The 19,765-nt window shown below is 59.5% G+C and overlaps 1 protein-coding gene across 7 annotated transcripts; it reads left to right on the top strand.

Moving 5' to 3' along the window:
* The first annotated feature begins 564 nt into the window (after positions 1-564).
* PPP1R12C (protein phosphatase 1 regulatory subunit 12C) lies at positions 565-17,881 on the top strand. 7 transcript variants are annotated; one of them, XM_079118144.1, is made up of 22 exons: positions 565-988; positions 4,417-4,547; positions 4,625-4,743; positions 10,464-10,623; positions 12,547-12,706; positions 12,798-12,872; positions 13,712-13,785; positions 13,857-13,984; positions 14,105-14,178; positions 14,397-14,555; positions 14,626-14,693; positions 15,237-15,317; positions 15,488-15,578; positions 15,692-15,775; positions 15,857-15,923; positions 16,047-16,129; positions 16,212-16,252; positions 16,345-16,447; positions 16,559-16,663; positions 16,919-16,969; positions 17,114-17,164; positions 17,238-17,881. In XM_079118144.1, exons 1-22 carry the CDS (start codon positions 668-670, stop codon positions 17,322-17,324), a joined length of 2,313 nt encoding a protein of 770 aa, XP_078974270.1. In that variant the 5' UTR covers positions 565-667; the 3' UTR covers positions 17,325-17,881. The 7 variants fall into 7 exon arrangements, with proteins under 7 accessions (XP_078974270.1, XP_078974268.1, XP_078974269.1 ...); XM_079118142.1 differs by having other exon boundaries at positions 16,044-16,129; XM_079118143.1 differs by having other exon boundaries at positions 15,854-15,923.
* Positions 17,882-19,765: the final 1,884 nt, after the last annotated feature.

Raw genomic sequence — 19,765 nt, 5'->3', positions numbered from 1 at the left:
GTTCATTCATTCATTCCTTTTCCCTCGCGCGCCATCAGCTCAGTTCTAGGCCCTGAGAATAAATACTACACACGCAAGACAAAACCCCCTGCCCTCGTGGAGCTTATTTCTAGTTGCAGGAGGAAGATTTAAAAAGCTACATAGTTCATGGAAAGTTGATAACGTGCAGGCTGATGCTAGTTATGCCTTTGGGACGCAGCCCGCTCCTGCTCTCCAGCACTCCTTTCCCAGCAGGCCCGGGGTGGGGGAGGGGGAGGGCCGAGCTTCGTCCCTTTATAGGGCGCACTACGCTTCCCAGGATGCCCCGGGGCCCCCTTCGGCCTGTAGAGCCCGCCTCCGGCGTCCCCGCGGCACGCCTTCGCTCAGGCCGATTCCGTGCGACGCCTCGGAGCTGCAGACTGTCCGCCGTGCCTCCGGAACAGAGACGGCAGCATCTTGCGCCAGGGACTCCTTTTCCCAGCGACCCCGCGGCCTGCCGCTGCCCCGCCCCTTCCGTCGGGCGCTTGGCTTCCCCGCGCGCCTGGGTCGGCATCATGACGTCAGCGCGCCGGGCCGTCCCAGGCGGCGCGCGGCTAGCGGCAGTTCCCGGCGGCCCCCGGGGCGGGCGGCGGCGGCTGTTCGGCGCTGGGCGCTCGCTCGCTCGCTCGCGGGGCGGGCGGGCGGCGCGATGTCGGGGGAGGACGGCCCGGCGGCGGGCCCGGGGGCGGCGGCGGCGGCAGCCCGCGAGCGGCGGCAGGAGCAGCTGCGGCAGTGGGGGGCGCGGGCGGGTTCCGAGCCGGGTCCCGCGGAGCGGCGCGCCCGCACTGTCCGCTTCGAGCGCGCCGCCGAGTTCCTGGCGGCCTGCGCGGGCGGAGACCTGGACGAGGCGCGCCTGATGCTGCGCGCGGCGGACCCCGGCCCGGGCGCCGAGCCCGACCCCGCCGCCCCGCCGCCCGCCCGCGCGGTGCTGGACTCCACCAACGCCGACGGCATCAGCGCCCTGCACCAGGTCAGCGCCGCGCTGGCGTCCTCCCTCCCCGGCCCCGAGCCACCGCGCAGGCACCCCCGGCACTGGCCCTGGGCTTTGCAGTCCTGTGCCGACCCGTCTTCCGGCGCCCTTTGCCGGCCTGCCTCGAGCTTCCTCGTCCCTGTGCTGAGCCGCTCTCGCTGGCCTGGGCCCTGACACCTTGCGCGGCGCTCTCCAGGATGTGAGCCATCTCTGACAGCTCGGTCACATCGGTCCGCTCATTGCCCTCTCCCCGACCCCGCGCGCCCTTCACTCGTCTCGTCGGTGCCACCTCTGCCGTCTACTGCCGCCATCTCTTTCCTGTGTGCCACTTAATTTTACAGCTCTGCTTGCTTCCATGCCTACGCTGGCCCAGTTTCCCCTTTGCAGGCAGGTCCTATTCCACGGAGCTGCATCCTTCTCTGTCGTGGGCCTGTTTCCTTCCGCAGCTTCTGGCCTGGGCCACCTCCTTGGCTAGGTTCAGATCCTTTAGTGCCACTTTCAGCTTTCATCTCCTGCCATACTCCTCTTTCCTTTGACCTGCCCTCTATTGCTGCCCTAGGATGATCTATTTCGGCCAATGCCTTCTAAGCCCTGTCCCACCTTGTTCCCTGAAGCAGGTGCTTCCCTTGTTGGGTCACCTCCCACTGTCCTCTGTACCCTGGTATTCAGTTATTTCTCTCTTTCGTTCTCCTCTTTCCTTCCACCTGGGCCTTCTGTTAGGGGTGTTTGTTCTCTCCATTCCCCTGGTTTCCTGGACAACCTCAAAGCACCGGACTTCTGGCTTTGGGCTACTTCTCTATTCTCTTGGTAATTTTGCTCAGACACCCTTCCCCTCTGTGGATTTGGGTCACCTCTCTTTTTTCATTTGGGCAACTACCCCCTCTGATGGCTGTAACCCCAGTGTCAAGTTACCTCCTGAAGGGTTCTAGAGCCTCCCCCTCCACGACCCCTTATCTCCTTCAAGACACCCTGCTTGCTGCCTCATGTGATCCTGTATTCCAGGGCCATTGCCACCTTATGTTCCCAGGGCTCTCCTGTTCTGAATGCTTTTATCTATGCCCACTCCCATTTGTGCCACCAGGAGCAGGACTGGCCACAGAAAAGCCCCCATCCCCAGACCTTCTTCCTTCAGCACCCATCTGGCAAGCATCTTCCTCCTCTGGGGGCAGAGTCCATCTCCTGGAGCCCCCTGCCTTTTCTCCTTGCTGAACCCCTGTAGTTTAGTTACTGATGAAAGCAGAGGGGACCTGGAAAGAGCAGTGTGGCTGGGGTGGAGTGCAGGGTGCAGAAGGCGAGGATGCTCAACCAGGCCTTTTTAGATTCCCAGGAAGAGGAAGACCAGTCAGTCAGGCCTGAGTTCTGATCTCTGCCCCTTGAGTTTCCTTCCTCTTTGTGCCTCAGTTTCCTTGCCTCTGGAACGGGAGGTAGTCAATCCCTAGTAGGGTTAGGGTTAGGGATAGGTCATGTGTGGAGAGTTCCCTTTTCAGGGCCTGGTTGTTGTAGGTGTACCCTGGGGAGATGCTACCCCTTCCATGCCTTTGGAAGCTCCAGTGCAGTGTGGGACATTTTCCTTCTCCAGAGTAGGTTCCCGGTCCTGGGTCCAAGTCCTTTAGCAGCCCAGAAGAAAGATTCAGGCATTGGAGTGTCCTTTCCTTCTCCATCATCCATGCCCTGGATTCTCTTGTAGCTTTCCTACCAGGGACTCCTGAGCCCCTTTCGTTGGCATCCCCAGAGGCCCCAGACCACTTCCTTCACTTGGAATTCCCTCTGTCCTTTCCCACCAGGCGGCCTCTTAGACAAGAATCTCTTCCCACTGTGAGCCCTTCATAAACCTGCCCTCCAGGACTTTGCAGGAGGCCTGAAGGGTTGGGGTGGTCTGAGGAGACGGGAAGTTAGGCCTCAATTGTATGGCCAATAAGTGAGAGCTGCGGGTTGATCAGGCCTTGTGTGGGGTGACCAGCTTACTGGAACTGACCTGGTGTTGGCACTATAAGTCTCAGACCCAGGAGAACCCTTGGTACCAGGTAGGGATGATCAGCCACCCTATTTAGTGACTCCAGAGTTTGAGCTAGTTTCTCCACTTGGGCTGAATCCTCCCTTAGCTGGGTCCCAAGCACCCACTGCCTGGCCAGGTGTGTTCCCTGAGTGCTCAAGCTTCAGCTCCTACGTCAGTGTTGGCAAGACGGGTCCATTCCTCCCCCCTCCCTTAAACTGCCTTGTGCAGTAATGGGTCTGGAGTAGTAGGGACTGGGAACCAGGATTCTTAGGTCTGAACTGGGAAAGACTGAGTGCCTGGACCCCTGGGTCTGAGGGAGGCGGACTGGGGCCTGAACTCCTGAGTCAGATGGAGGAGGAGCTGGGCCTGATTCCTAGGTCCCTGGTGCCCAGGCCTCAGGCATCTTTCACACGGATGCCTGTGCCTGGCCAGGTCCTTGAAAGGGAAAGGCCCATCTCTCTCCTTGCCCCCCTCTCCCATCGTCATGACAACCGGGTGGAAATAAACGGAGCCCAGAGTTCATCCCGTTCCCAGGGCACATGTGGCCCCCCTCTCGCGGCCTGAGTTTCCATGACTTCATGCTCTTGGCCCTCATAGCTGCCTCCCCCTTCTCTAGATGGGTAGCTTTGGAGAAGAGGGAGTTGGAGGGTTAACTTATTCTGGGGACCCAGGAGTTCAGACCTATTCCCTTCAAACCCAGTTCAGGTCCCAGTGCCCACCAGCATCCATATGGACCCCAGCCTAACCCCCTCCTCTGGCCCTCTGTGCTGTGTTGACTTGGGTAAAGACTCAGGGCAGGAGGATCAGAAAGGATGGTCCAAGTGAACCCTGGGCCTTGCACAGTAGGCCTTTGGCTGCTGAAAGGCAATACGCTTGGGCCCTAGGCACAGGGGACATACTTGCCCCTTTTGGGGATCTTGCCTTGGAACCTGGCTGTCATGGGGATGTGGTGACTTTACCAGCCTTGCAGTCCTGGGCTCCCTCAAGGGCAGTTCCTGGAGGGTCTGCTGCCGGGTGTTCTCCAGCCCTGCTCCTTGAAAGTGCCTGGCTGGGTCTGAGGGAGGAGGGGCTGGGGCCTCATCCCTTAGAACATGGGAAGCCCTGTCTTGCTGCCATTGTCTGTCAGTGTCATTCAGGAGTTCTACATGGAATGAGATGTCCTGTCCCTTCTGGGTCCTGTTCAGGCTGCTGAAGTGCTCTTGTCTGGACACCTAGCTGGCCTAATCATGGGGTAGCCAGGGATGTCTTAAACAGCTGGGTGACCGGTGGAGCCCCAGAGCCTGTGCACATGGGCATCAGGGCTCTTTTTCTCCACTGTCGCTCTCACTGGACCCCTGGATCTGCTTCGTGGTCCTTTTCAGGAGTCCTGCCTTGCTGGGTCTCTGTGGCTAAACAAGGGAGGCCCAGCTAATGGGTCTGTCCCCACCCTCAGGCCTGCATTGATGAGAACCTGGAGGTGGTGCGCTTCCTGGTGGAGCAGGGTGCCACTGTGAACCAGGCGGACAATGAGGGCTGGACACCCCTGCATGTGGCTGCATCCTGTGGGTACCTGGACATCGCCAGGTGAGGCAGGGGGCAGGCAGGCCTTGGACTGAGTGGTGGGCCCAGACCTGGCAGCCCTGACCTTCCTCTGCCCCCAGGTACCTCCTGAGCCATGGGGCCAACATTGCCGCTGTCAACAGTGATGGTGACCTGCCCCTGGACCTGGCCGAGTCAGATGCCATGGAGGGGCTGCTGAAGGCGGAGATCGCCCACCGAGGTGGGCCTCTGTGTTGCGTGCAGGTTGAGAGCTTGGGAATCAGGCTGCCTGGGCCAGGGCCCAGTCCATGTGCCAGGCTTCTCTGACGTTTCTGTGCCTCCATTTCCTCTTCGTGAGTGGTGGGACTTTAGGGAGGCGAGTGCCTGGGGAGCCCCCAGGGGCTTCAGTGCACAGAAGAGCACGCCCTCTTGTTGGCCACATGGTGAGCCGCTGGTCTCAGGAGGTGGTATGTCTTCTGAGGGGAGTGGAGGCCTGCAGGGGGCTTTGGGGGCTGGTCTCCCCTGAGGTCTGAGGGTTGTGTACCCTGAGTTCTTCCAGTGGGGTGCAAAAGCCTCAGTGGGGTGCAGTCTGTGGTTGTGCTTGTGTCTTTAGGGAGGTGGTGTCCTGCTTAGAGTAGGTTCTTCGGGGCTACATGAGGGCTAGAGTACCTCATCTTCCTGAGAAGTGTGCTCCAGGGCTGGCTGGTGTGAACTGGGTGGCCACAGCTCTCCAGTGCAGGGCTAGAAGCAAAGACTTCTGGAAGACTGGTGGGTGGGGAATGCTGAGCAGCCCATTGGGACCTGTGGGAGCAGGGGACACCTGTGGGATGTCCCTGGAGGAGCCCTGGTTGCAAGTGTGACTTCTGCAGCCTGGCTGTGGGTCAGTTCCCAGTGCCATGGTGCCCAGCTGTTTGACTCCAGTGTTCCTGAAGCTCAGGTTCCTTAATTCATAAGGCAGGGATGATGCACCTGCCACCTTGTCAGGGCCCATTGTGGGTGCAGTGCTGCATGCAGGTCTGGAGGAGGTAAGAGGAGGCTGGTGAGGAGCAGAGGCTGAGGTGGTGCCAGATTGTGTCTCCTCCGCCTTGCATGTCCCTGTCCTGGTGAAGAGGCCTATGGGTTGGGCGCTGGCATGCCAAGCACATGGGATGGAGAGCCATGGGAGGTCGGGAGCCAGCCTGGGATCTCAGTGGGGGAGGGCATAAGATGGGCTGCAGAGCTGGGCTTTCCCCTCCTGTCTCCATGCTGTATTTTGGAAAAACTTCACTGAAAAACTTGAGACTCACAGAAGTTGCACCAGTAGTATGGTGAATGCCTGCATAACCTCTGCTGAGTCCACTGTTTTAAAAGCAGCTTTTCAAGATATAATTCACATACCCTACGATCCGCCCATTTGAAATGCACAATTCAGTGGTTTTTAGTACATTCAGAGTTGTGCAATCAGTATCAAGAGAGAAACCCCACAGCCCTGGGCCTCAGCCCCAGCCCATCCCCCAGCCCTAGCAGCCACTAGCCTGGTTTCCGCCTGGGTTTGCAGCTCCCAGGCATTCCCAGGTGGGAATCATCCAGAGTCGGTGGATCTGGCTAATGGTTGCGTGCTTGCGCTCCCCTGCTCTTGTGCATAGAGAAGTAAACGTGTTTTTCCCTTTTCTCCCTCCCTTTCTCCCATTTCCGAGCCCGTTTGAGACTGTTGAAGATTTAACTCTTGGTCCCTGATACTTAGCTGGCATCTCCTACCACAGGGACAGCCGCTGCACACCCTCATGCTGCAGGTCCTCACCTGGAGTCCCCAGACCCGGGGGCGGGGGCACCAACTGTCCAACATCCTGAGTTATCTGAAGAAATGACAGGAATTGGAGCTGACACCAGCTTCTCAGAGGGGCCCACACTGTGCTTCTGTGGGGCAAAGGAAAGGCTGAGGACGGCTCTGTGGTTGGGGGATGTCGGCTTGTATGGTTAGCCAGGAACAGAGGACAGTGGCACTACTCAAAAGACCTTCAGCTACATGGCTGGGGTGGGTTGCTGCCTGAAGATCACAGACCCGGGTTTCAACCTCTGCTGACAGTTGCCAGGCCTGCATTGCAGCCTGCACCCCAGCTGCAAGAGGATGCGGCTTTTGCCCCACCTGCTGGCCCTGTGCGTCTAGGAGATGGAAAATCCCTGGGGGCTGGGCATCCAGACAGCTGCCTTCTGGTGTGTCCCTGGGAGCTAACCCCTTCCTTGTCCCCTCTCTGGGACTGCTGTGCATTTGTGGGGGTGGGGGTCAAACAGCAGGGGCCTAGGCTGGCTTAACTCAGAGGCCCCTGATCCAGGGGGTGGAGTGCCGAGGCAGGCAGGGTGCTCTCCAGGTACCAGATGCACTCCACCATGGTGCAGGCCAGAAAGGGTGCGTGCACCATGTTCACAGCACCGTCACAAGTGACCTGGTGATGGATGGATAAACAAACGGGACCCATACACATCATGGGAACTCCGACACGTGCTACAGCATGGGTGAGACCTGAGGACAGCAAGTGAAATGAGCCCATGACAGATGAACACTGTGTTTTCCGCTACATGGGTAACCTCGAACAGTACAACTAGAAATGCACCCCTGCCAGCCAGGCATGCTGGCCGCACCTATAATCCTGGCAACTCAGGAGGTTGAGGCCTGAGATCCCAAGAGCAGCCTCAGCAACTTAGCAAGGCCCCAGGTAACTTGGTGAGACCCTGTCTCAAAAAGTAAAAAGGGCTGGGGATGCTCAGTGGTTAAGCACCCCTGGATTCAATCCCTGGTACAAAAAAAGTATATGTATATATGTATACACACATACATACATACATACATGTGTACACATACCCTCAGAGAAGTCAGAGATGGACAGACTGTAATCCCAGTGTCTGGGGAGGCCGAGGCAGCTGATCACAAGTTTAAGGCCACCCTCTGCAAGACCCTATCTCAAAAAATTAAAACATTTCAAATGTCGTTAAAGTCGTTAGCAGTCCCCAGAGGTTCGAGCCTGCATCCAAGAATGGATGAGTGGGTGATCTGACCAGGGGACAGGGGAAACGGATGGGATAGTAGACAGTCAGGGCTTCTTGCCTGTCTTGACCGGTCCACCAGCTGCTGCCCAGCAGGACAGCCAGGGCCATGTGAGAACAGGCATGAGTGGCTGTGTGCCGCTGAGGGTTTGTCTACACAAGGTGGCCTTCTGGAAGTGGGTTGGAATTGCCAGGGCTGGGTGAGGGAGTTTGGGGAGTTGTGAGTGGGCCCAGGGCTTCTGTCTGGGGTGACCAGAACACTCAGGAGCTGGGTAGTGGCGGTGGTTGCACAACAAGGTGGATATCCCCAGTGCCACAGGACTGTGCCCTTTCAGGTAGGGGAAGCTGTACGTTTTGTCTTGTTTATTTTGCCACCACCATGAAAAGTGAAAAACACAAAGGCACTAGTGCCCACAGACCAGTTTGCCAACCCCTAACTAAGAGGCCTTGTCACCAGTATCTCTGCAGTAGGTTGAGAGTGCAGGGCACACATGCACGTGTGCTGGTGGCCAAACAGGAAGTGAACTCCGCCTTCCCCTCCCTGCATGAGACATTCAGCCACAATGGGCGGCCCCACTGAGGAAGTGGCGGGAGTGGGAAGGGGTGTCCAGTGTTCCCCTGAACTCTCTGGGCACGGAGGTGGCACTAACCAGGAGACAGCCAGGAGGCCTGACTGTGACCCCCTTGGAGCTGAGACCAGAGAGCCTGGGTGCCTGCTGCCAGCAGCACCAAAGTGCAGTGCTACCTGGGTGGATTTGATCTCCAGTAGGACCAGGACACAGTTTTCAGGATTGCACGTTTTGGACCCATTTATTGCTTTATGGCAGAAGTTTGCACTGTATGTAGTCAGGGCACCAGCAACAGCATGTGTTCAGGGTGGCAGACTGCGCCAGAGCGGGTGGCCTGGGCGTGGGAGGGGCACAGAGGTCTCATGTTGCTCTGTAATATTCATACTTTTGGCACTGGGGTTTGAACTCAGCGGTGCTTAAGCACTGGGCAACATCCCCAGCCCCTCCGCCCCTTTTTTTTTGAGTTGGTCTTGTCTCAGGGTCTTGCTAGGTTGCTGAGGCTGGCCTTGGACTTGTGTTCGCCTGCCTCAGCCTTGTCACTGGGATTACAGGAGTGCACCACTATGCCCCACTGTGATACTTAACTTTTAAGCTAGAAGTGGTACATGAGGATTCTTTGCCATTGTCAACCAGGGGAAATGCAATGTGAGTCACAAATAGACAAAAAAATTTAAGTTGGTGCATTTTGAACAATAAAAGGAAACAGGAATGCCAGGCATGGTGGCACACACCTGTAACCCCAGGACTTTAGAAGGCCAAGGCAGGAAGATTGCAAATTCAAGGCTAGCTGGGCAACTTTAGTGAGAGCTTATCTCAAAATATAAAAAGGATTGGGGATGTAGTGTAGTGATAGACTGCCCCTGGGTTCAATCTGTAGTACTGCAAATAAACAAAAATTAATCTTAATAATTTATTTAGGGCCAGGGATGTACTTAGTGGTGTACTGCTTGCCTAGCATTGCATGATATCCTAGGTTCCATCCCCTGCATCAGAAATAAGTAAACCAGGTGAGGTGGCCATGCCTGTAATCCCAGCCGCTTGGGAGGTTGAGGTCCGAGGATTGCAAGTTCAAAGCCAGCCTCAGCAATTTAGTGAGACCCTGCCTCAAAATAAAAGAGTCTGGCACAGTGGCACACTCCTGTAATCCCAGCATATCAGGAGGCTGAGGCAGAAGGATCACGAGTTCAAAGCCAGCCTTAGCAATTTAGGCCCTAACGCAACATGGTGAGACCCTGTCTCTAAATAAAAATATAAAAAAGGGATGGGGATGCGGCTGAGTGGTGAAGTGCCTCTGGGTTCAATCCCCAGTACCTAAATAAATGATTAGTTCAGTATTCCCAAAATATTGTTACAACATGCAAGCAATTTAAAAAAAAATTATGAGCTGGGTGCAGTGGTGCACGCCTGTAATCCCAGTGGCTTGGGAGGCTGAGGCAGGAGGATTGAGAGTTCAAAGGCAGCCTCAGCAAAAGCAAGGCACTAGGCAACTCAGACTCTGTCTCTAAAACAAAATACAAAACAGGGCTGGGGAGGTGGCTCAGTGGTGGAGTGCCCCTGAGTTCAATCCCCTACAACAACAAAAACAAAACAAACCAACAATAACAACAAAAACCCTTCATGCATCACTTTACCTTCTTTTTCTCATACCTCAAAATCCAGCAGGCGTCTTACATTTCCAGCACATCTCCATTTAAACTGCATTTCAAGGGCTCAGTACGTACTGAGCTGTGGGCTTTGTTTAGGGCAGCCAGCTGTGGCCAGCACCTTGGTAACTTAGATATTTCGCAACTGAAAGGGGAGAGGGCTGGAAGGTGGCTCAGTGGTAGTCTGGCTCGCGGGCGTGAGGCCCTGGGTTCCACCCCAGCACCACACAGAAGACACACAGTAGGCCGCAATAGCCCTCCCGGGAAGAGACAGACGCTCCCTAGAAAAGACCTGTTCGCCTCCCTTCCCCGGAGGCTCTTGAGGCCGCGCACGGTGCGCCAGCCTGCAGCCCCGAGAGCCTGCCCGCTGCGCTCCGCAGCCAGCCTTGCAGGTTTCCGGCCTCGGGAGCCGGGTGCTGGAGAGGCAGCAGGCTGCCTGCGGAGCGGAGCGGCGCGGAGCCTCCTGCTTCACTACCGGCGGGCGGTGCAGTTGTGGGTGGTGAGCACGTCGGGGGACGTGGTGGGGGGCGGGCCAAGGCTGGGTTTGCTCAAGGAGGCGGCGGCGGGGTTGGGGTGGGGGCTTGGGTCGCGGAAAGCGAAGGCGGATCTCATTGGCCAGGCCCTCAGCTGCGCCCCTGGAGCCCTGGGGGCACAGGTCGGGTCGCTGGATCTGCGGCCGCCCAGAGTGCCGCCGCGCGGAGTCCCACCTGTTACCCGTTCTGCGCCAGGTGTGGATGTGGAGGCAGCCAAGCGGGCCGAAGAGGAGTTGCTGCTGCATGACACCAGGTGCTGGCTGAATGGGGGCGCCATGCCCGAGGCCCGGCACCCGCGCACGGGGGCCTCCGCCCTGCACGTGGCCGCCGCCAAGGGCTACATCGAGGTGATGAGGTGAGTGGCGCCGCCTCGCCCCGCGGCTCCCGACGCGGCACCCCTAGGAGTCCAGCCTGAGCCGCCCCACAAGTTGTGCGGTGTAGTCTTACTTGTCATTCAGTGTACAACATTTTAAAATTTGTGATCTTTCTTCTTTGATCTGTGGATTTAGAAGGGAGTCCTTAATTTCCAAGTGTATGGAAATCTTTAATCATTTCATTACTGATCCCCTTTAATTACAATATGGTCAGAAAATGGATTCTGTGCGATTTCAACTTTTAAAATTGGTGGTTTGTATTATACCCAGCGTGTGTTAGCTGGGAAGGAACAGTGTGGTCAGGTGTGGGGTTTGTGCTGGGTTCCTGGGGTGGCCGTGTAAGTGTGTGGTTAGACCTTTGTTGTCCCAGAAGTGCCTCCCCTTATTCTCTCAGGCGTTGTGAGAGGTGTTAAACAGTTTGTCACTACAAGCCAGGCACAGTGGTGCACACCTGAGATCCCAGGAGGCTGAGGCAGAAGGATTGCAAGTTTGAGGCCAGCCTTGGCAACGCAATCAGAGCCTGTCTCAAAATGAAAATAAAGGGCTGAGGTGTGCGGTGAGGCTTAGTGCTGTAGTGCGCGCCTAGCGTGTGCGGGCCTGGGGTCAGTCCCCAGTGTTGCTAAGCAAAACAAACGGCGGAGCCACAGTGAGCTTGTGTTGGATACCTGATAGTTCCTGGGGGCCCAGTGTTGGGACAGACCTGGGCCTATGTGCTGCTTGCAGCCCCACTGGGGAGATGTGGTCGGCTGCGGCTCTCTGCTCTGGGGCCTTCCCATGCTCTAGGATGCTGAGCAGCGTCCTTGGCTTCTGCTCACCAGATGTCAGAAGCACTCCCCCCAGTGTGAGAAGTGACTCTGGACACTGACCCATGTCCTCTGGGGGGCAGCAGCATCCCAGTGGATGGCCGTGGACTTGGAAGTATAGACTAGGGTGACAGGGAAGGTGAGTGTGATGGGAGGGGCCTGTGTGAGATTTGGTAGTCTGGAGGCAGCAGGTGAGGACTGCACCACCCCGTGTGCCCTGTGGGCCCAGCACAGGCACCAGGCGGGAGGATAGTCCACAGAGGCTGAAGGTGCAGGTGTGGGGAGACAGAAGCCCAGGGAGCCCAGGATGGCCTGCTGGGACAAGTGGGCTGGAGCCTTGTAGAAGATAAGTGGCAGGGTCAGCAGGGCCCACGGAGCACCTAGTGTCCAGCCACCGGGCGGCATGGGGGCCGCTGTCTGTACCTGCCTTGCTGTGTCCTTTCTCGCTGACAGATTAACGCTCCAGTCCTCTAAAAATAGGCCCCTTCTATTTGGATTTGGAGAATTTGGAGTCTTCCTGGACTCAAAACCCGGCCTGTGGCCCAGTGAGCTGCTGGGCGCGTTCCCCTTCCCTGGTAGAGCCAGCTCGGCCAGGAGTTGCTGGTGTCACTGACTCTGGCAGGCTGCTTGCAGCTGGGGTCTCCTGCAGCCAGGGGACGTGAGCAGCCCTGCCTCCACCCCGAAGTCATGGCGGCCAGAGGCCTCTCCAGCTAGTGTGTGCGTGTGTGGGGCGGCAGCATCACACCACTGAGAGCCGCTGCTCAAGCCGGCATGTCCCAGCACTTGGGTCCTGAGATGGCCCCTGGGGGGTCTCCCCTTCACAGGCTGGGGAGCCCTGCACCCGCCTCCCTTGGGGCTGCCCCTAGATCCCATACCAGGTGACCTGAAGAGTACCCTTTGGGCATGAGGAACAGGCTCTAGAGGCCACTTCCTGGGCCAGGATGGGCGGCCCAGGGTCCCTGTGGGGAGAAGCTTGGGTCAGTGTCTGTTGACCAGTGGATCCAGGAGTGCTGGGATGTGGGCAGAGCTGGTGCCAGGGCCACAGCACAGCTGGCTCATCAGCCCTTAGCCCAGGTGTCCCGTTATGGTCCTTGACCCCAGCTCCCTGGTCCTCAGGCTGCTCCTCCAGGCAGGCTATGACCCAGAGCTCCGGGATGGAGATGGCTGGACTCCTCTGCATGCGGCCGCCCACTGGGGTGTGGAGGACGCTTGCCGCCTGCTGGCTGAGCACGGCGGGGGCATGGACTCGCTGACCCATGCGGTGAGGCCAGTACCCAGGTGGTGGTGGTTGGGGTGGGAGAGAGGTGCCTGCCCCTCACTCATCATCTGTCCCTCTCCTTCCCCCCACCCAGGGGCAGCGTCCCTGTGACCTGGCTGATGAGGAAGTGCTGAGCCTGCTGGAGGAGCTGGCCCGGAAACAGGAGGACGTGAGTCTGGGGGCCAGACTCCCTCCTTTCCCAGCAGCTCTGAGGAGGGGGCTGGGGAAGACCTCCTTATGTCCTGACGCCCTCGGCCCAGGGTGCTCTTCCCACTGGGGGACTCGGTCCCAGAGAGGGCCATGAGCAGGGCGCAGCTGGGCAGCTGGAGGAGGCAGGTAGTGGGGCACAGCACTCCCTGCTACCTAGTGGCAGGCAGAGGGATGCTCTGGGGGCAGTGTGCCTTGCTCAGGGTGGGCTCTGAGGCCTCTCACCCCTGGTGGTTCCCAGCCAGCCCTGGCGACTCCTTGCTGGGAAACAGGCTGCCAGATGTGATTGCGCTGGCCTGGGGTCTGGGGAGCACTCCTGGAGACACTGGAGCACTCAGCACTTCCCTCTGGGCGAAGGCTCAGAGGTGGCAGAGTGGCCTGGGAAGCCCTGTCCTCTAGTCCCTGGGGCAATCCCTGAGCAGGGGGCCAGGGCTACCTATCTGTTCCTGGGACAGCAGAGGGGTGGGCAAGTGTCCTGGTGTGGTAAGGACAGGGAGAAGGCTGAGCAGGTGTCCTCAAGAGCCAGAAAGGCCCCTCTTGGGATTCTGGAGGCTAATCCTGGGTGTGTGTCATGTCAGGTGTCAGCACCTGCCTGTGGCAGCTCTGGGCTGCCGGATCAGGGCACCTCCTCTTCCAGGTGCTGCTTGGCCAGGTATGGGCAACTTGAGTAAGTCACAGATCCACCACTGCCCAGGAGACAGCCCCTGTGGTTGGCGCACCCTGCATAGGTGCTGCTGGCACTGGTGGACCACAGCTGTGTGGCCAGTGCCGACTCCCAGCAGTCCCCTTCCCTCCTTGCAGCTTCGGAACCAAAAGGAGGCCTCCCAGAGCAGAGGCCAAGAGCCTCAGGTGCCCTCCAGCACCAAGCACAGGAGGTAGGCGGAGCAGCCCCAGGGGAGGGCTGCAGGCTCCCCAGGGCTGGCTCCAACACCCCTCCTGCTTGCAGGAGCTCTGTGTGTCGCCTGAGCAGCCGCGAAAAGATCTCCCTCCAGGATCTGTCCAAGGAGCGCAGGCCCGGCGGGGCAGGGGGGCCCCCCATCCGGGACGAGGATGAGGGAGAAGAAGGCCCCACAGGTAGGGCCTGAGGGAGGAGGGCTGGGGTCTGGACCCCTGGGCCTCAGGGAGGAGGGCTTGGGTCTCTGATTCTCAGGCAGCTGGTAAGTTGTGTGCCTCCACCCTGTTCCCATGCCACAGAGCCACCCCCTACGGAACCCAGAACCCTCAATGGAGTGTCCTCCCCACCGCCACCTAGCCCACCAAGCCCCATGGTGAGTGGATGCCCCAGAGGTCCTGGGGCATCAAGCCTGTTGGCCTGGGCACGGTGGGCGGGTCAGGACTGTCCACACATCTGGACAACGGAGCTCCTTTGTGGTGGCTCCTGCCAGAGCTGGTGGGAATGGTGGCTTGTGGACCTTCTGGGGTTAGCACTTGAAGCCTCTGAGCAGAGGGATCTTTCTCTATAACCGAGACCACCTTCTTCACCCAGCTGTCCGAAGAGACCCCCTTTTCCAGGTGCTTTGGCCTGCAGAAGACAGGGAGCTCTGGTGCTCTGGGTCCTCCGGAACGGCGGGGAGCCGAGGCAGCCCTGGGGGCTGGGCTGCAGCGGTCAGCCTCGTCCTCTCGACTGGAAGGGACCTCTGCTCAGGTAGGTGGGGTGAGGCTGGCAGGGATCTCCCCAGGAAAATACCCTGTCCTGACCTTTCTCCTCTCTACAGGCCAAGGAGCCTCGTCTTGCCAGAATTCCCCCGACACCCTCACGGAAGGTGCCAGAGCCCTCTACACTGTGAGCTCCGGGGGCCCGGGCGGGTGGATAGCAGGCCTGGGTCCCAGGCCTGGCGGCATCGTCCTGAGCAAGTCCATTTGCTCCCTGGGGTTACTTTTTCTCCTCCCTAACACACTGCCTCGGTTTCCCTTTTGGCAAGTCAAGTACACGCTCAGATAGAACGTCAGGTCTGCTGTGACCTGCCCACTTTTCCCTCTCCTGCCCCAGGGCTTTGCTCTGTCCCTCCTCACATCCTCAGGGCTCACTTCCTCCTGTCCCTGGGGCCTCTGTTCGGATGTCACCTCTCCCTGCGGCACCCTGTCACGGTGTCTGCCTCACTTGGATCCCTAGTTCATGCTGGTCCTGTGTCTCTCATCCGAGCATCGCGGTCTTCCTGATGCAGTTGCTCAGCCTCTGCTGTTGTCTGTCTGGTGTCCTCTGCTCAGAGTGGAGTGTGGCACAGCCCAGTCGTCTCTCGGCTGCGGCATCTCGGTCTGGCACTAGCGCACGCTTGAGTAGACGTAGCTGAGTGAATGAATTCATGCAGCATCCTCCTCCCTCCAGGAGAGAGCCTGGATCCCCAGGGAAGCCAAACGTCCCTGCAGCCTCTGCCGGCCCCCCAGCAGACCCCCGGGACCGTCGGAGGTGAAGAGGCTGGGGCGGGATGCCCTGCATGGGGGAATGTGCACTGCCCAGGAGTCCAGGGTTCTGGGGGCTCTGCTGGGCAGCGTGTCCCAGGCTTGTTGGGAAGTCCTCCCTGTCATACTCAACACAGGTAGAGGGAATGCTCCCCTGAGGGCTGGTCCTTCCCGCAGGTCCTACCAGATGCCCGTGCGGGATGAAGAGTCTGAATCCCAGCGGAAAGCCCGCTCCCGCCTCATGCGCCAGTCTCGGAGGTCCACACAGGTGTGGGGGGAGGGCTGTGCTCTAGGCCCCTGGGGCTGAAGGAAGAGGGCTGGGGTCTGAGCCCCTGGGTCTGAGGGAGGAGGCTGGTGCCAACTCTCCCTTCTGCCTGTCAGGGTGTGACTCTGACGGACCTCAAGGAGGCGGAGAAGGCAGCAGGGAGGGCCCCCGAGCCAGAGCAGTCACCCCTGCCGGGCCTGGTGAGCACGGTTGGCCAGGGCGGTGGGTGGCATCGGGTGGTACGGACTCGATCCAGCTGACTCCCACCACTTCCCCAGCAGGATCCTGCACCTTCCCCGAGGCCCCGAGTCCCTGGAGTGGAGAACGCGGAGGGCCCTGCCCAGAGAGGTGAGATCTGCTTCCCTGGTTGCTGGGATCCACCTGAGCTCTCCCACTTGGTCTTCCCGCGTCCTGGGGGTGGAGGCCCCGGGTGCCCCTCCCACTGGGCTGATTCCTGCCCCTCCCCAGCAGAGGCGCCCGACGGGCAGGGCCAGGGACCACGGGCAGCCAGGGAGCACCCAAAGGTCGGCAAGGAGCGGAGGGGCCCTGCGGAGGTGAGGGCGCTCAGGTGGACCTGGGGGCGGGCGGGCGGTGCCCCCCTCCACGTCCGGTTGAACCCCCCTCGCCCTTCCTCAGGGGGAGGAGGCGGAGCCCGCAGACCGCAGCCCCGAGTGCAGGTAGGCGCGGGTGGGCGGGGCGGGCTGGGAAGGGGCTGTCGGGGCAGCACCTCGTGATGCCTGCCCCGCCTCCTCCCCGCCCACTGTTCCAGCACTCCGGACGGCGGCCCCTCCGCCCGCAGGCCGCGCACGCAGCGGGACCTCCACCCCGAGCCCCAGCCCGAGACCGAAGAGCCTGAGGGGGGATTCAGGAAGGTGCAAGATCCCACCCCACACCCCGCCCCTGTTGGGTTGCTCCGCGGCTGGAGGCCCACGTCCCGCCCTTTCCTGCCCCTCCCTGACTGCCGGCATTCTCCATGCCCCCAGCTGTATGCAGAGCTTCGCAGGGAGAACGAGCGCCTTCGGGAGGCCTTGACTGAGACTACACTGCGGCTGGCACAGCTCAAGGTGGAGCTGGAGCGGGCCACGCAGGTGAGGGAGCGGAGGCCGGAGCAGCAGGAGCCAGAGTACTCAGGAAGGCCGCGTCCTCTGGGAGGGGGCCGGGCGCCCAGCCACCGGGCTCCATCTGGACCTAGCGTTTTCGTGGCTTGTCATGGACCACAGGGCCCAGGTTTCTGGCTTCTGTCTAACTGAAGGACAGCCGGTCTGGGCTAGGAGCCTGCACTGTCCTGGACCCACAGGCCAGCTCACTTCCTGACCCCTGTGCCTTGTCTCTCTTCTGGCCAGCGGCAGGAACGCTTCGCAGAGAGGCCGGCCCTCCTGGAGCTGGAGCGATTTGTGAGTGGGGGCAGCTGGGATGGGGGCTGCTGTGTCCCCAGCCTTCACCCACGTGGGTCTGGTCGGGCCACACTGAGGTTCTGACCTGCCCTGCCCTGAGTCCTCAGCCACACTTGGCTTCTGACCTTGCCTGCTATGTTCCAGGAGCGCAGGGCCCTGGAGCGGAAGGCAGCGGAGCTGGAGGAGGAGCTGAAGGTGGGTGCTCTGGGGTGCTGTGGGCTGGGCCAGCCTGCGCAGGGCTGCCCGCTGATTCTCTTCTCTGACCCAGGCGTTGTCTGATCTCCGGGCTGACAACCAGCGGCTCAAGGATGAGAACGCAGCACTGATCCGTGTCATTAGCAAACTGTCCAAGTGACTCGGAGGACTCTCCCCGCACCCGTATTTATACAGCTGCTTCTGCCACACGCACCCTTCCCCGAGTGAACACAAGTGACAGGGCTCCAGGGGAAGTCACTGAGAAGCCATAACTGCCTCTTGGGACCTCAAGACTGGGAGGGAAGCTCAGAGTCCCCAGGAGCCAACGGGACCATCCGAAGCTAGGGTGGAGGTGGGAGGCGGAGCCAGGTAGGGGGATGTCCCCAAGGAGGGACTGGGGCCAGAAATGGGACCAGAAAGGAAGCAGGACCAAGAAGTGCAGGGGTCAGTAGTCAGGACCAGAGTGGCTGTCCTGGTGGTCCCCACCTCACGTGTGATGCCACCCCAACACCCTCCCCTCCCGAGCAGGGATCCAGCAGTGTGCCAAGAGACCCACCGGCCTCCGCCAGGTGGGCCTGTATATAGGGTCCATGTGCAATAAGGAGGGATGTCTTCTATTTTTTGCTGCCCCCTGCCCCCCATTGTCTGGGGAGGGGGAGAAGGTATTTTCAAGATAAAGCACAGGCACCACAAATAAAAGTCGTGACGTTGCCAATGGCTTTGTCCCCAGATGGTGGGACGTTGTCTCCTGCTTCTGTGCTCAGGTTGTGCGTGTCTGACCAAACCACTGGGCTAGTTGGGCGGCGGGTGCTGCGGGTAGTTAGGTGCTTGCTCATGGAGTGAGGGGGGCACTTCAGAAAGGGTGACCAATTGGAGTGAAGACCCCAGGCCAGGGTAACATGACCACAGGCAAGGTGGACATGCTCACCTGGCTAAGACCACCGCCCTGAATACAAGCTGAGGGACTCAGGATTGCCACAGTCCCTTCAAAACAAATCCTGGTCAATGGCCACATTTAAAATTTGGGGTGATTGACATGAAAATCTGGGGTTTGGGCTTCAGCCCTGCAGGGGTGTCTTCAAAGATGGGGCTTTGCTCACGTGCCCACTCAGCAATTCTGCCACATTCTACAGGCCAGGTCCTATTCTACTTGATGGTGTTCAGTGGTGGGCACAGCAGATGAAGGGCCAGTGTGCTCCAGGAGGGGAGGCATCCAGGGACAACATGGACACGTTTTGGTGGTGGTATTGTGGAGAAAACAGACGGGATGGAGACTTGGATGCGTGTGCTGTGTGCAGGGTGGGCTGGGTAAGCTCCGGAAAAGGCTGCCCCAGCAGATTCTGGAGCGAGCGTGTCTCGAGTGTCCTTGGGTGGTGACAGCCACCTTGGGTGTGCAGAAGCCCTGGGGTGGAAGTGTGCTGGCAATGTGGAGGTGCAGGAAGAAGCTGCCGTGGCTGGAAGGAGGTAGCTTAAAGAACTGAGGGGGGCTGGCGGGGACGTGGCCCTGGTGAGGACACGAGGCCTGGCTGTATGCCTCATCTGTCTTGGGTTTGAAAGTCCCTCTGCTGCTGTATTGAGAATGGGCTGGGGGTCAGGTACAGGACGGCCAGCCAAAATCCCAGCAAGAGTCGACAGTGGTGGGGGCAGGGCGACAGCTGTGGAGAAGGTGAGAAATGGCCAGATTCTTGGGCACTGGAGGGGACAGCCAAGCTGGCTTGCTCCCTGGGTCCTGTGTGGCTCCTATTTAGTCTGCAGCCTGGTGGCAGTAGTCATGGGGGCTTGCTGAGGGGGAGTGGAGCAGGGCATTTGGGGAACGGCCTGCCAGTGGAACTGTGCCAACCAAGGCCTGCTGGTGGGAAGAGGGAAGCAGGTGGGCGGGGAGCCTGGGGACACAGGTCTTGGCAGCTGAGCTGGATCTGGGGTTCTAGCCCATGGGCCATGGGGAGCCAAGCGAGGCCTTTGAGTGGGGGCGGGGGTCAGGGACAGGGTCCATGTGGGAAGGAGTCTTGGAGGCCTGAGGTGGCCCAGGTCAGGAGCCCCAGGCATGAGGCATCAGAGAGGAGGACCTGAATGGGCACCTGCCTCATTGAGGCTGGCTCTGGCCTCTGATTTTGGTGGCACCATCTGGTGGCTCAGGTAGAAACAGCCCGAGGGAAGGGGCAGGGGTCCTACAGGGATGCTGGTGGTGCTGGGGATGCAGGGGGAGGTGCCATAGCTGGGACAAAGGGTCATTTGTCCTAAAGTTGGAGGGATGTTCATTCTGAACAAGGGTGAGATCCAAGAAAACCAGACCTCACGGACCCCCAGATAATGGGGACAAGTTGCAGGCAGCTGGGGAGAAAAGGAGCTGTTTTTAAGGGGACAGAGGTTTGCAATTAGACACCTTGCAGGACACAGTGGTCAGGAACCTGTGGTATGCTCAGGAGGCAGCTATTCTACATGGCTGGACTGCTGGCAGGAGGTGGGGACAATGCATTGAAGTGGGTGGTGGGAGACTAGCCTGGGAGATGAGGACAGGCTTCCCGGAGTTGGTCCTGGAACTCAGGTAAGAAGCAGAGAAGGGCCGCTCCGGCCAGCAAGTGCAAAGCTGGCGGTGGCAGG

Source organism: Sciurus vulgaris (assembly GCF_902686455.1).
Source record: "Sciurus vulgaris genome assembly, chromosome: 17".
In the NCBI taxonomy this organism is placed as follows: Eukaryota; Metazoa; Chordata; class Mammalia; order Rodentia; family Sciuridae; genus Sciurus; species Sciurus vulgaris.
This window is presented reverse-complemented; position numbering and strand designations above follow the sequence as displayed.

Coding starts and splice junctions, on each gene's coding strand:
- PPP1R12C (XM_079118141.1), top strand. CDS start 668: ATGTCGGGGGAGGACGGCCCGGCGGCGGGCCCGGGGGCGGCGGCGGCG. Junction 10,624..12,546: donor GGCTACATCGAGGTGATGAG/GTGAGTGGCGCC, acceptor CCTTGACCCCAG/CTCCCTGGTCCTCAGGCTGC. Junction 13,985..14,104: donor GGGAGAAGAAGGCCCCACAG/GTAGGGCCTGAG, acceptor CCCATGCCACAG/AGCCACCCCCTACGGAACCC.